The 14,667-nt window shown below is 32.7% G+C and overlaps 1 protein-coding gene across 1 annotated transcript; it reads right to left on the reverse strand.

The window, feature by feature from the left end:
* Positions 1–6,776: 6,776 nt before the first annotated feature.
* Positions 6,777–10,745, reverse strand: LOC117912237. Its single transcript, XM_034826750.1, has 7 exons — positions 10,543–10,745; positions 9,819–9,898; positions 9,461–9,531; positions 8,638–8,708; positions 8,468–8,549; positions 8,271–8,320; positions 6,777–7,078 (listed from the first exon to the last, which is right to left on the reverse strand). The coding sequence occupies exons 1-7, from the start codon at positions 10,645–10,647 to the stop codon at positions 7,007–7,009; spliced, it is 531 nt and encodes a 176-aa protein (XP_034682641.1). The 5' UTR covers positions 10,648–10,745; the 3' UTR covers positions 6,777–7,006.
* Between the last annotated feature and the right edge of the window lie 3,922 nt (positions 10,746–14,667).

Below are 14,667 nucleotides of genomic sequence, written 5' to 3' on the forward strand. Positions count from 1 at the left end.
ATTATGTTTTTATTTTTGAAATGTGTTTTATAAATCATATCTATTTTAGAAAAATGTATACCAAAAGAGATTTGATAATTTAATTTTCAAACATCATTTTATAATGTTTTTGATAATAAATAATTATTGAATATAAACATATATATATATATATATACCCACTAATCATTTAAATAACCGTCCATATAATTTATTTTACTATATTAATATCTAGACCAATTAAAATATTTATGATTTGAAATGATAAAGCAAATTTTATAAAGGCATCCGTAACATAAAGGTATATATAGATGCATTTTGAAAAAAGAAAAAAAAAACGATAGGGTGATAGTGTAGTTAAAATAGATAAAGCATAAAATGGATATGACTTTGTAAACCCCTATATGGGGCTTGTTTTTTTTTCATTTGCTGCAGGTCACACTTCTTGCCAAGTGGAGGGCTCTTAAAGAGTCAGATGCTGCTTCCTGATTGGGTGGTCAGTGAATTAGGTAGTGGGTTGGAAATGCAATGGGGTGGAGACACCTGTTGGAGGATATTCAGAAGAGCTTTTGGGCTGTTAGAGTGGAGTAGGGTTATTCTTTTGAGGTGTGAGGGGGACCCCCCCCTCTCACCATGAATCCCTGCCAGATGGGACGGGCAGCCAGGAAGCTGAGGGCTTAATGCCGGCTGCAGCAGGAGGAAGAGTGGTTGGGCAAGCCATGCTTGCTGACCGGTGAATAGGAGGGCAGAAGAGTGGCTTGCAAAGGAGGATACCAGGGAGGAAAGGAAGGGGGAACGGCTGGAGAGGAAGACGAGAAAGAGTAAGGGGGAAAACATTTTTTTAGAGAGGTAGGAGAAGAATCAGTCAGGTTTGATTATCTTTTACTTTATCTTATCTTATTTTTTAGGATCACCTTACGTTTTTTGCTGATATTCAGATGATTGCTTTGATTACCTAAGGAGGCAAACCTGTTTCTGATTTTTGTTTATTTGATCTTTGTTTTCTCCCGTATGAGCTGCATGTTGGATATATTTAGTGTTTGTGTGTTAAGTTCATTGAGATCCTCCCACCAGGCTCTTTTGAAAGCTCTTTTGGTCTTCGTGATGAAGAGCTTGGTTTTAGTGGTATTATCTCCCCTTATATATTGCTCTGTTCTTCTTCTTTTTTTCGTTCTTTTTCTTTTTCTTCGCTTTTCCCCTCTATTCATGGCATTTTCTGGAGAGGAAGACAGAAGGAGTAAGGGGGAAAGCATTTTTTTCAAGAGACTGAGAGGAGGAGAGCATTCCAGTTTTCCTGATGTTTGGCTGGAGATATTTGAAAAGAGGAGATCCTTTCGTGGACGGCAATGCTACAGAGAAAAGGGTGGAGACATTAGAGGTTTGAAGAAGCAAGCTGAAGTTGTGAGGAGAGGCCCAGGCGGAGTCGCGGAGAGCAGGGAAAGAGCTTGTTAGTTCGATCCAGTTTAACTTGTCCAAGCAAAGGCTTCATGTTCTCATGATGTATAACACGGTTACCACATGCCTACGCCTTCTTCATTGTTCGCATCAGCCATACCCATTTCCTCACTCAAGCTTGCAAGAATCAAGCATCCTCCACCACACCCATTTTCCCCTCATTCATTCTCAATCCCACTCCCTCACTTACATGGAGTCTCACGGGTGCATGCTATCCTTCACTCCTTCACATACCCATTAAAACCACTCACCCAAGCCTCCATATCCATACAACCCACCAAACCCGTTTCTCTCTCTAAACCTTCACCTACCTGTGGGATCATCCCTAAAAAATGCCACGTGGCTCTCTCTCCCTCGCACACGCAAATGGTCCCCCTTGCGGCGCGCAGCATAGCTCATTCCACCCGGGGAAGAATTCTGTCCGGCCGACGTTCAACCTTCTCCGGATATCTCACATCCGGAATTCTGTCCGGCCGACGTTCCATCTTCTTCGGATATCTCACATCCGGAATTCTGTCTGGCTGATGTTCCACCTTCTCCGGATATCTCACATCCGGAATTCTGTCCCGCCGACGTTCCACCTTCTCCAAATATTTCACATCCGGCGCTTGACGCCGAATTGGAGAGGAGGACGATTCAACTTCCCCGGTCAGACATGTCCGGATCCTCTGATAGAGCCTACCCGGAGAGCATCCGCAGCCGACAATTCAGATTCCCCGGACAGCTTGGCTCGTTATACACTTGCGATTCGCCGGATCCATTTCCGCCCGCAATCTTCTGCTCCTCTTGATTTTAATAGGCATGAATGTTTTTTTTTTCATAATTCCGAAATAATGGAATCTGTGATATTAATTCATGCAAAATAAATGGGTTTTGGTGGGAGCTCAACATATGTGACTTTATGATTGATTGATTGATCGTTTGCTTTAATTATCATACATGATTGATTTACCCTACTCTCTAACATACATGCGATTATTCTTAAATTGTGCACTAACCCTCTCTATTGATAGCGCATGGTGGCTCGTTGCCCAGGTATGTACCCATCTTTCTCTAATCGTTGTTTATGCATGTCTCGACTTTTATGTGTACATGATCATTCAGGATATTCATTGATTTACTCGTCAATTGCCATGTTAGCTTCATTTTATTAGTAGAGACCCGACTTTAGGGACTTAGAAGGGTGTTACGGTCTTTACCGTACCTTCCCGATAAGTAACCTGACCTCCGAACCCAATCTGGTTTTTCGTAGACCACCTTTTCCAAATAAGGAGTCACACTTAGGGTTTTTCTTTCTTATTTTGTTTACCCTTTAAAAATAAAACAAAAATAAGTGGCGACTCCAAGTCTTTTTCTAAAAATCAATTTTCAAATTTAAAAGCGAATTTCGCCATCGAGTGGGAAACGCATGAGCCGAAATGCGGGGTCCACAGACTTATAAAGAAATTGATCTATTAATATTATCTTAAAGATAATAATAAGATTTGATAAGAGATTAAGGTTATGGTCGAGAACAAATAGTTTTATAGTCATCAAAACAAAAAATGTAGAAAACACGTTTGTTAATAAAAAAAAAAGGTTTTTTTTTTTTTTTTTTTTTTTTTACAAACAGAAAATAGATTATTTTTAAATAATTTTTTTAGTTGTTTTATATTATTTTCATTTGTATTTTTAAGATTGTTTTAAGAAATAATTATTCAAATATGTAGAATAATTAAAAATAAAACACTAAATATAAAAATAGTTTTTAAAACATATTTAAAAATATTAAAATAGGTTAAAAATATTTTAAATTTTCAAATAAACTTTTGTTCTATAAAAATAAGAGAATTGTTCTCAAAAACTATTTTTTAGAATTGTTTTGACTAAAAGTGACAAAAATATGAAATTACAAATCTAATCTTCCACCTTTTTTTACAAAAAAAAAAAAAAAAAAAAAAAAAAAAAAAAAAAAAAACTCATTTTTGGATAAAAATATCCTCACTTTTTTACTATAAAAATAATATTTTATTTTAAAACACATATATAAATAATAAAAATATTGAAGGGTATTTATATATATATATTTAAAAAAAAAATTGACTACCCTTCAAATTAAAAAATGAGATAGAGTAATTTTATAAATTTGAGATTTTTTTCATCCCGATTAATCCTTATTTTCAGTCTACGAAGAACTGAGGAGTAGACATGGTTGCAAAACGCAAACACAGGGTAGCCCATGTTCTTCTTGCATCACAAAAGCAGCCACGACGATTGAAAACGCATATAAACATGGCCTATGTTCTTTTGTTTTTAAAAAAAATGATATTTATACAATGTAATGGACATTGCGTTAAACCCATGTAGAGGTTTTTTTCTTAGGGAAAGTGGGTTTTGACCCATTAATTTGAAAATATATAGAAAAAAGAATTCAAACTTTTATAAATCATATTTATCCTCACCTATTTGTAAACTTTTAAAATATGTGTACTTTTTTATAATTCAAATAATTATTTTTTGAAATGATCCTTTTCAATGTTAAGAATATCACTTAATAATTTTTTTTTACTATGAGAACTGATGTGAGATTAATAAAATAAGAAATTTAAAAAATTAAAAATACAATTAAAACTAAAAGAATTTTAAAACTAAAAATATAAAAATAAAATATAAATTTTCATTTAATTAAAGTAACCCGGTAGAAAATATAAATATCCATAAAGAACTGAAAATACAATGGGAGTAAATATTTTATTTTTAAAATTTTAAGTTTTTTTTTGTTTTTAATTGTAATTAATTTTTATGTATTTTAGTTTTAACTATATTTTAAATTTTTTAAATTTTTTATTTTATTGTTGATGTCAACTAACAAACTTTTTATTCAATTTTATTAAATAAAAGGAGAAAATGAGGGTGAGAAAATAAAGACTAATTTTTAAAAGAAAAAACACCCAAGAAGGGGGAGGTGAATTGGGATTTAAAAAAATATTTTTAAACATAACAAATTTAAGCACAAGAATAGTAAATAAAAAGATATAAAGTTAGAGAAATCAAACTCAAATTTTATAGTGGTTCGATATTTCCTTATTTATGTCAACTCTCCTTAAGCTCCTAATCAAGTGAAGGTTCCACTAACTTAAAACTTCAACCAAGCTTCCAATCACTTTTACACTTGAATTCTGATTCTAATGGGCTCTTACACAATCTCTTCAAGTTTCAACTCACTTGAAGGTTTAAACAATCAATTGACAAGTATGAATCTATCAACCTAGCTCAACAATGGTTCAAATACAACTCAAGGCTAGGATGAATTACAAAGGTGCACTAAAGAGTATGCAAATGGGGATTTAATGCACCAAGAAAAGAATTAAAGCTTTTAAAGCAAGAACAAATGGGTAAACAAATAAATACAGGTGTTCTCTTACTCATAAATGAAGTGGAGCTCTCTATTTATAGGTTTCTAACATCGGGAGCCAAGAAAACCAAAAAACAACCTCAATCAGTCGAGTTGGGGGTTGATCAGTTCACTATCTTGACAGGTGACCTAATTTAAAGTTACCCTCGACTAGGAAGGCAGATCCTCTCGACTGGGAAGGAAAGGCTATTGGAAGAGAGAAAGTGTTTTTTGCACTTCTTGAACGGAACTCGACTGGGAAGTGGTAACCGGTCGACTGATACCTTGGTCGCTTGAGCCGGTTTGGACAGAGTCTTGACCAATTCACCATTTTTGACCTAAAAACCTATCTTTTTCTAATCTTTTTCCTTCTAACACTTAGACAAGGTTTTTAGGTAAAATTATATGTCAGTTTGAAACGTTTTGCCTAAGGTTCATTTGATAGATCTCAGATTTTGATGGAAATGTAACTTTAACGCATAAATCGAGTTTTTCAAAGATGCATGAAATGATATGTAAATCTTAAGTACACTCATGCATTCATCTTACATATGTTTCCTATAATTAAAGGTTTTCCAAAAGTCGTGATCTTGCATCCATTAGATTCTTTGATAAATTTTTAAATTAACACCTAAAATTCTTTATAATTCAAACTAATTCGTAACGTAACCATGGTTTGTTATCATCAAAACATGATTAAGAGAACCCTTGGACTAACAGATGGGATTTACATAATACACAATATAAAATCATTATTAACTAGGGGATTAGAAACATTTTATTTATCATTTGAGAATCCTAGAGATTTTTTTCACAATAATTTGTATCTCATATTATATAATAAAAAATTATAATATATTTATTTATAAAACACTTTTATCAAATTAAAATTAAATATTAATTTTGGATAATTTTATTTAATATTATCAAGTTAAAAGGTATTTCAAAAAATAATTATTTAAGTTATGAAAAAGTACAAATATTTTAGAATATTTTTAAATAAAAGAACAAAAAATTGATTTATAAAAGTTATAGTTTTTTTTACATATGTTTTTTCAAATTAGCTATCAAACCCACTTTTCCCTTTTTTTTCATTTTACAAATATATATATATATATATATATATATATATATATATATATATATATATATATATATATATATATATTTGTCCAAAACTCAATATTTTAAACCCAAAATAGGTCATGTTGACCCAAAATTCGAGAAAACAATTATTGCATGAAGAAGAGTTTGTCTGATTTAAAAACAAATAAGGAAAACAAATAGTAAAATTTAGAAAATAATTTTTTTAAAAAAAATTATTTATATATATATATATATATATATATATATATATATATATATATATATATATTTTGAAGAAACATTTATGGATGATTATCTTAAAAACCTTTTTAGAAAAAACGTTTTTATAAAAATAATCTCTTAAAAAACATTATTAAACCCACTCTAAATAAACAAAAAAAACTAATATTAAATAGTCCACCTTGTGAGGAATTCTTTTGCCTTTGGTTGCAACCATGCAACCAATGGCCTAGTAATTGTTTAATATAATAATTCAATTCAATATTTGTTTCTCTATTAATCTACTATTGATCCAACTTCTAGTGGTTTATTCACTTACTGTGATCCAAATGTCCAAGAAATTGAAAAAAAAAAAGGGAAAAAAAGCCAACCCTCCATCAAACCAATCACTGAATGAGCAATCCATCCTATAATTTATTCTTCTATGTGTATTGATATGAGATGGTCTGCTTGTGGAACACAGCAGCTAATCAGCTCCTGAATATGGTTAATTAGCTTGGCTAAAAGCATTAAAGATAATCCATGGTATAGCAGAAACAAAAATTGTGAATAATTCTCCTCGGACAGAGAATTGGTCCTAGGTTGCAGGCATAACCCAACAACCCAGATATTAAAAACAATGCAGATCCTCCACAACACAGGCTGAGAGATATAAACCCACCGATTAACAGGCTGTTGATATTCCATTCACCACTCCACAAAATTTACATATCCGAAATGCAAGGTTCAACAATGTAGCATAATACAGAATCAAAATAGTCGACGGGCAGTTGATTTAACATTCATCGTTCCAAAACTGAATTTACATACCCAACGTTCAAAGCTAAAACAGTATATAATACAGAAACAAGGTTGCTCATATACCTCTTTCCTTTAATTGAGGACTTTTCGGCAGATGAATTTGCTTACTCTGGTAGACAATACCAGCCATGGAATAATTCCAACCTGCAATTACAATAAATAAATGATGACAGATCAATTCAAAACTACCGCAGATGCAATACAATAGCTTAAGTTTTAAATTTAGATACTGATTGATACAGTGCATGTATTGGGCTGCATATGCATCAAGTGGTTCTAAAATAGTTGATTCAAGGTTTAGTTGAGTTCCCTATTTCACCAAAGCTATAGTTTAACTATGTTACATGTAACAGTACTAGCACGCTCATCCTTTTAACTAAGATTAAGGATAGAAGTAACACAGTCTACAACATGAAAAGGTCTCTGCCATCCCTGTTAATAATGAAGAGTGAATTGACAACCCTAATTTTATTAGTAAAGTGTTCCATAAGAAGGAAACGTCTGCGAACATTGGATCTGGAGCTATTTTGGCGTCTGATATACAAGGACCCAAACACTAGAAGAAGCCCACACCTGTTCTCAGTATAGAAATTTTTCAAATGCCTTCAACAGAAACTATAGTTTTTATTTTAATGGCATGGAGGAAGAAATTAAGATGAACCTTTTATGTTTTTTACAAAGGTTATGAAGATGTTCCCCTCATGGAAACTGGACCAGAAAATTCCCTTGAGATGTGCCGATAAGAAAACACCGATGTCTGATGTTTGATCTAACAGCCATGTGGGAAGAGCTCAAGTTTATTAACGGGAGAACACACTCACAGCTTTTTTTGTTTTGCAAGTAGCTTTGTGGTTTTCCATTCATGGGTAAAAGTTTCCTAAACTATATGGAGCAGTAATTTTCCCCAAAATCTAGCAGCAGCAAAACAATATGCTGTACACCTCTCCTCATAGCTTCTATCTGTTGTGCAGATTGATTTGTGGTATTCCTTAAATGGGCAACCACTTCTCAAACAAGTACTGGCAGTAAAGTCTAGCGGCAGGCTGCAGCAAGTGTTAGGAGATTGCCACCAATTAAAATCATTTCATTACAAGACATGCAGTGCATCTTAATGCCCTGCCCCACTGCAGAACTCGTATAAGAGATCCAATTCTTGACATGAGGTTTGAGCATCAATCAAATTGTTCTGTTGCTTGTGGTTACCAGACACATGGTGCAACCCATTGCCCCACCCCCATGAAGAACTCAGATAAGTGACCCCAGCACTAATGAGGTTACTCTAGCACAGGAAATAAAAATAATAACAAAGAAAAACAAGAATTTCAGTTCTAATTACCATAACATTGTCATTCGAAGAAACCCCAGATCTCCAAGATAACACCTTTCCTGAAGAAAACAAAAAGGTAGATATACATAATTAAGGTTGATGAATACAGACAGAAGTTCGTAGAGAATAATAAAATCACAATGGTAAGCAGGAAACGCATGCAGTCTTTAATATCAATCAAAGTATTGGTTAAAAGAATGTATTACCAAAGGGTTGCACAAGTTGCTTAGATATGGCAGCAACAGGAGAGCTCCAATACCAGCAAACCAGCACAAAATAAAAAAACACCTATATCGTACAATCATGTGAATAAACTTTTAGAACCTCAAGGAAGGGACCAACTCAAGTTCTTAAAAAAAAATGTTCCAGGAACCACCTTCAAAAAGAGCAGAGCTTTCAGATAAGAATCATAAGACGATTTCTTTTCCCTGTTGAGTGATTCTTGATCTAGAAGTGATAAATATAAGCTGTTAGAAACTTTCAATTGTATAAGGCAATACATATCCAAATTGCAAAAGCAACAAATTAACCAGCAGGAAATATAAACTTTGACTTAAAGTAAAATGAAAATTAATTTGATGGTTATAAACAAATGTAGGAAGCAGATGATAAAAATGGATGTCTGTGCAAGCTGTTAGAAAGCACATGATGACATAAAGTTAAACAGAAGATATATCCATAAATTGAGAAAGATGTTGAGAAAGACCATCAAAGCCAACCCTCAAAAGGAATTATGAATATGTATTGAATGAATTAGTTTTCTGCAAGATTTATCCACTCCTTTAGTTTGCACATCTACCTTGAAATGAAAGATATTTGCTGAGTGAATCAAGTTCCTGCTATATTTATCCACACTATCTACCTCAAAATGAAAGACCTTACTCTTTACTCAAGCTTGGACCTTACTCTCTTCACTTATCCCATCCATCATAAGGAGTTCACAAAGTCATCCTTCAGAATGTAACCCCATAACCCTGAAAACTGAATTCTAAATTAATTCCTACTGTTATATACAATTCACCCACATTATTAATCATTGATTTTCTCATATGCTCCAAACAGAATCCAAAGAAGACCCACCAAATTGTACAGGAACAAATCTTTATAACTCAAAGAATTTTAGATTGGATGTCTAAAAATGAGTGCCGAAAATATATATATATATATATAAGAAATGCCACTTCAATATAATTATATACTTTTCAGAAGTTCCTTCTCCTTAGCTGCTGCCATCCTTCTGAGTTTTGCAGCCTGTGCAAATGTTGATGGCCTGAAATTAATAAAGAATAAAAGACTGTCAAATTCCACATTCTTTAAAATATTAAAAATTAAACTGACAGAGATAAAAAAGGAAAAGGCCAGAAAGCATATCATGAAAGAGTGGCAATATGGATAAGGCTTTTATGGAAAAATATAAAAAAAGAAAAAAAGAAATATCTAATAAGATAAAACTTAATAAACAGCTATTCACGTAATTCAAAACGAAGGAGCTAAACTTCCATATGATACATTTTAATTGGAGGGGAAAGAGGTCAATTAAATATTAGAAGCACTCACTGTGAAAATGCGCTTGCCTCCTTCAAGAGTTGCTTTATTTCTCCACGCAACTTGTCATCTTCAGCACTTCTCAACCCTCTCTAGAAGGAAAAAGAGGAACCAAAAGAAAAATCATTTCAAAAGAGCCATCTTTCAGTACTAGAGGTAAAACAACTGTTACACTATCTCAACAAAGATATTAGAATGAAAAGAATGAAGTTCCATTACTTGAAGAAAGTAACAATGATATTAGCATGTGACGGCTCCCAGATTCTACTGATTCTGGCTACCCATCATTCATGAGGGTCCAGATTTTTTTGTTATAGTATCAATGTTCAAATTCACGACAAACTTAATCACCCAAATTAAGATTTCTAGTGCTGTCATTTTCAACAAGGTTGAGACTCCCAGTGCAAATATGTGATGTTAGGCTCAATTGTTTGTGTCGAACTCCATAATAATAACCATTCAATGCGATCAAAATAGCAATTCACATGGTTACCAAATCTCACAATGCATCGTTCTTGATGAACGTGGTCCCTCGCCCATCGTTTTCAATGTGATAACAAATGGAAAAACTCAAACAGAATTTGAAACCCTAATTTAACACAATAAAAACCTAAAAAAACACAAGAGTCTCATCAATTCTCGTATTGTCAAACCAAAACACGAAACAATTACCCAAAATCATATTCCTCGTTCCACATTTCGATTAAAAAGAATTGAGAGAGATGAAAGGAGTTACCTTCTTGGAGAGTTCTAGCCACACGGAAATGAATTGGAAGGAGATGACGACGGTGAAAATTAGGGGAGCTGCAAGAGAGTTTCGGTGATCTAGGCTTTCCTCCATTGCTTCTTCTTCCTCTTCTTCTTCCTGAAGATTGATTTACCCTTTACAATGCATGATTGATGGGCTGTGAGAAGAACACTTGGAGGTGAATTGGGAAAGGGCAAACCACGCAAGGCATCAAACCAGGTGTCCACATGACCGGATCAGTTGGGTCGATACAAATTTGGTCTGGGCCTTTGTGTATGGGCTGGCCCAGAGCAGTTCCTCGTTTTAGCTGGTCCATAAAACCATACCTTTAGGGACCCTTTGGGTACACATTTTATTTTCTATTTTTAAAATTAAAAAAATAGTAATAATTTTTTTTTTACATAAGATAGAAGAACTTTGAAAATTGAGCTAAAATTTTAAAAAATATAAGGTAAATTTATAAGAGGTTATTTTTTTATGTATAAAACTTACTATTATTTCTTATTTGTAAAAACAAAAAATAAAAATTATATCCACACAAAAAAAATTTAAAAATAAGAAGTGTATCCAAAAGAATATTTACTGTCACTTTTGGTATATTTTCTATTTTTTGTTTTTAAAATCATAAATTATTATTTAAAAATAGAACATTTGTCAAAAATAAAAATAAAAATTTACTATGTTTTTAAAAATTAATTTGTATCTTAATTTTTTTTATATTTTCTTAAGATAAAGCTACTGGACCAACTGTTAAAAACACTTTTCAAAAAAAAAAAAAAACATGAGACTCATTTGGATGAATAAATTTTAATTATTTTTATTTTTTTCAATTTTATTTTCTAAAAAAAATAAATTAATTTATATAATATTAATTAAATTTTAATTTAAGTCTTATGAAAAATAAAATATTTTTAAATTTAAAATATAAAGTTTTTAATATAATATGAATATTAATATTATAATAACATCATAAATTGTATTTATTACAAAAATAATACATATAGTATAAAATGTGAATATTAATTAATGTCTTTATAAATACATGAATTCGATCTAGAAACATCCCGCTCACAAGTTTGAGCTTTCTATCTTGAGATACTTATTCTATGTTAGTTTTTTTTGTCATATGTTTTTGTTGCGATAAATCTAGAGAAGCCTAGGATAAAATGCATGCACCCTACATGATCTAGGGCAAAGGAATAGAGCAATTCGGGATTCTAGCAATGTGATCATGAAATCTGTGGTTGTAGCAATTTCTTTAATGGAATTTGACACATGCGTCTTGGAGCTAAAGTACGTTAGTTGATCAAATAATAGGTGGATTTGTAACTTAAAGACTGGAGAGATAATCTTGATGGGTTGATAGCACTATCCTATTAGATTATGGATATCAGTTTATGGAAGTTTTCATGCAATGAATAGTAGATGATGGACTTGAGCTTTAACTCGTTGTAATTCCATAGGATATTGGAGTGCAATTGACTCTCTTTAGTTGGGGTGTTAGTCAAATTCAAAATTGGATTATAAGGAAACCATTATTTTTCTATGGGTCTTAATGATCCTTACTCGACCTCCTAGTTCATGGTAGCACATTTTGAAGGTATTTTGGGTATGTGAATGCAAGGTTGCACTAGATCTTATGAATTGACTTTTTAAAATGGGATAATTAATTAATTTGATCATATTAGGCCTAATTAATTCATTTTGACCCAAGTGGGTTGGATTAGGTAACCCAAACCCATTTTAGGCTCAAGTCACTTAAGCCCATAAGGAAGCTTGTATAAACCCCTTTAAGGGTTAGGGCTTCACTACTTTCTATTCAGTTTTTTTAGATTCAAGAGAAGGGCCTTAGCCACCCTAATGAGAGAGAGAGAGAGAGAGAAGCCCACCATTTTCTTGTGCCAAGACTCATTTGAAGAGAAATCGGGTGGAAGAACACTAGGTAGATGAGTTACACGACATTTTTTATATTTTTATTGGTTTATAAACAATATGGGAACATTAATATTGCAAGTATGAGTTATAACCTCTATATCTAGTATTTTTATGGTTTTTGTAGTCATAGGTTTCTGTTGCATTACATTTAGAGAAGCTTTAGATAAATGCATGCACCATATGAGATCCAAGGCCACAAAATTGAGCAATCTAAAGTTCCTAACAATTTAGTGCACTATAGGTGACTGTTGGTCCTTTTTAAACTTCGATCGATCCTCGACTAGACCTTGACCAATACTCGACTGAGAAAGATATAACAACTTTTGAATCTTGTTCGCTGAATTCAATAGAAAGGGGAATTTTATGTTTTAAGGTTTTTCCTTCCAAAAAATTTTCAGATTACTTTAAGTTTGGATATGAATGGTGTTCCCTTATTTATAGGTCTGCAACTTTGGCTACTAAAACCACAAATTGTCTTTTAGTCGTTACCTTTTTATTGGTAGTTTTATTCAAGTGCCTAGGTCTTTTGATAATTTTTATTTTATTTAATTTATTTTGAAGAATGTATAAATGTTGGTTAGTGAACTAAGAAATATTTGTTTGGTGAGAAATTAAACTTTGAGTTTGATTAAATTTTTGAGTTTGAATTTTTAAATCAAACCATCTATTACTAATTATTTCAATGGAAATGTAATTTTCACAAGAAAGAATTAAAGCTATTTCTCTATGCACGTGTGCAATTTAAGAGATAATAATAATAATAATAATACACTTTACTCTTACATTCCCAAGTGACTACATTTATCTCCTAAATCACACTATTGATATCACTTACAAAGCCAATATAAACTATGGGGCACATAGCCCCTTCAAAATTCCCAAAAAATGAAAATAAAATAAATATGCTTTAAGATTTGGAAATTAGAAATTTTGGTTCTCCTAAAATATATAAGTTTAGTGTTGCCTATTTAAAAAAAAAAATTAAAAAGAAAAAGTTTGAAACACTTGTAATTGTAATAAGTTCATTCTAAGCCAGTTTTACAACTGCTTGGATTCCTACATTAAAAGTCTTTATGATATCCCACATCAGATAGGGAAGAAAGTTTTTGTCATTATATAAATACGAGTCTCTCTTAACCTTATAAACACATTCTAAAGTTGTAAGAGCCCATTTGGATTCAAAGCAAATAATATCTACACAATTCGGTGCGGATCGTTACAAATGGTATCAGAGTCGATCCTCAACCCAATGTGGATGTCTCTTTAGCCCCATGAGAGATGTTTGTCTATTTAGTCCCGCAATCCCATGGGATACTACAAGGACGTTGTGTCTACATGGGGGTGTTTGTGATATCCTACATTGGATATGAGAGAAAGTTTCTAGTATTATATAAGCATGGGTCCCTCATAACCATGTAAATGCATTTTAAAGTTGTGAAAGTCCTTTTAAGCCTTGTACAAACAATATCTACATGATTGGGTATAGGTTATTACAAAATGGTATTAGAGTCGATGTGAGGGCCTTATGAGGGATGTTTTGTCTATTTGGCCCCACAATCCTAGGGACACAATGAGGAATTATGTTTGCATGACGGGTGTTTGTCATATCCCACATTGGATAAAGGATAAAGTTCCTAGCACTACATAAGTATAGGTCACTTTTAACCATGTAAGTACGTTTTAAAGCCGTGAGTGCCCATTTGGGCCTAGAACAGACAATATCTACACAATTAGGTATAAGTCATTACAAAATGGTATCAAAGCTGATCTTCAACCCCGATGTGGGGGTTTGTTTGGCCCTATGAGGAGTGTTTGTGACCCCATAATCCCATGGGACACAACGAGGACATTGTGTTTGCATGGAGGTGTTTGTGATATCCTACATCAGATAAAGAAGAAAGTTCCTGATACCATATAAGTGTAGATCTCTCTTAACCTTGTAAACGCATTTTAAAACTATGAGAGTCTCTTTGGGCCTAGAGTAAACAATATTTACATGATTAGGAACAAGTCATTACAAAATGGTATCAAAGTCGATACTTGACTCCGATGTAGGAGTTTGTTTGGCTCCATAAGGGGTGTTTCTCTGTTTGGCTTCATAATCCCATAGGACACAACAAGAATGTTGTATTTGCATGAAAGGTGCTTGTGATATCCTTCATCAAATAGGGAAGAAAG

Source organism: Vitis riparia, chromosome 4 (genome assembly GCF_004353265.1).
Source record: "Vitis riparia cultivar Riparia Gloire de Montpellier isolate 1030 chromosome 4, EGFV_Vit.rip_1.0, whole genome shotgun sequence".
Lineage (NCBI taxonomy): Eukaryota > Viridiplantae > Streptophyta > Magnoliopsida > Vitales > Vitaceae > Vitis > Vitis riparia.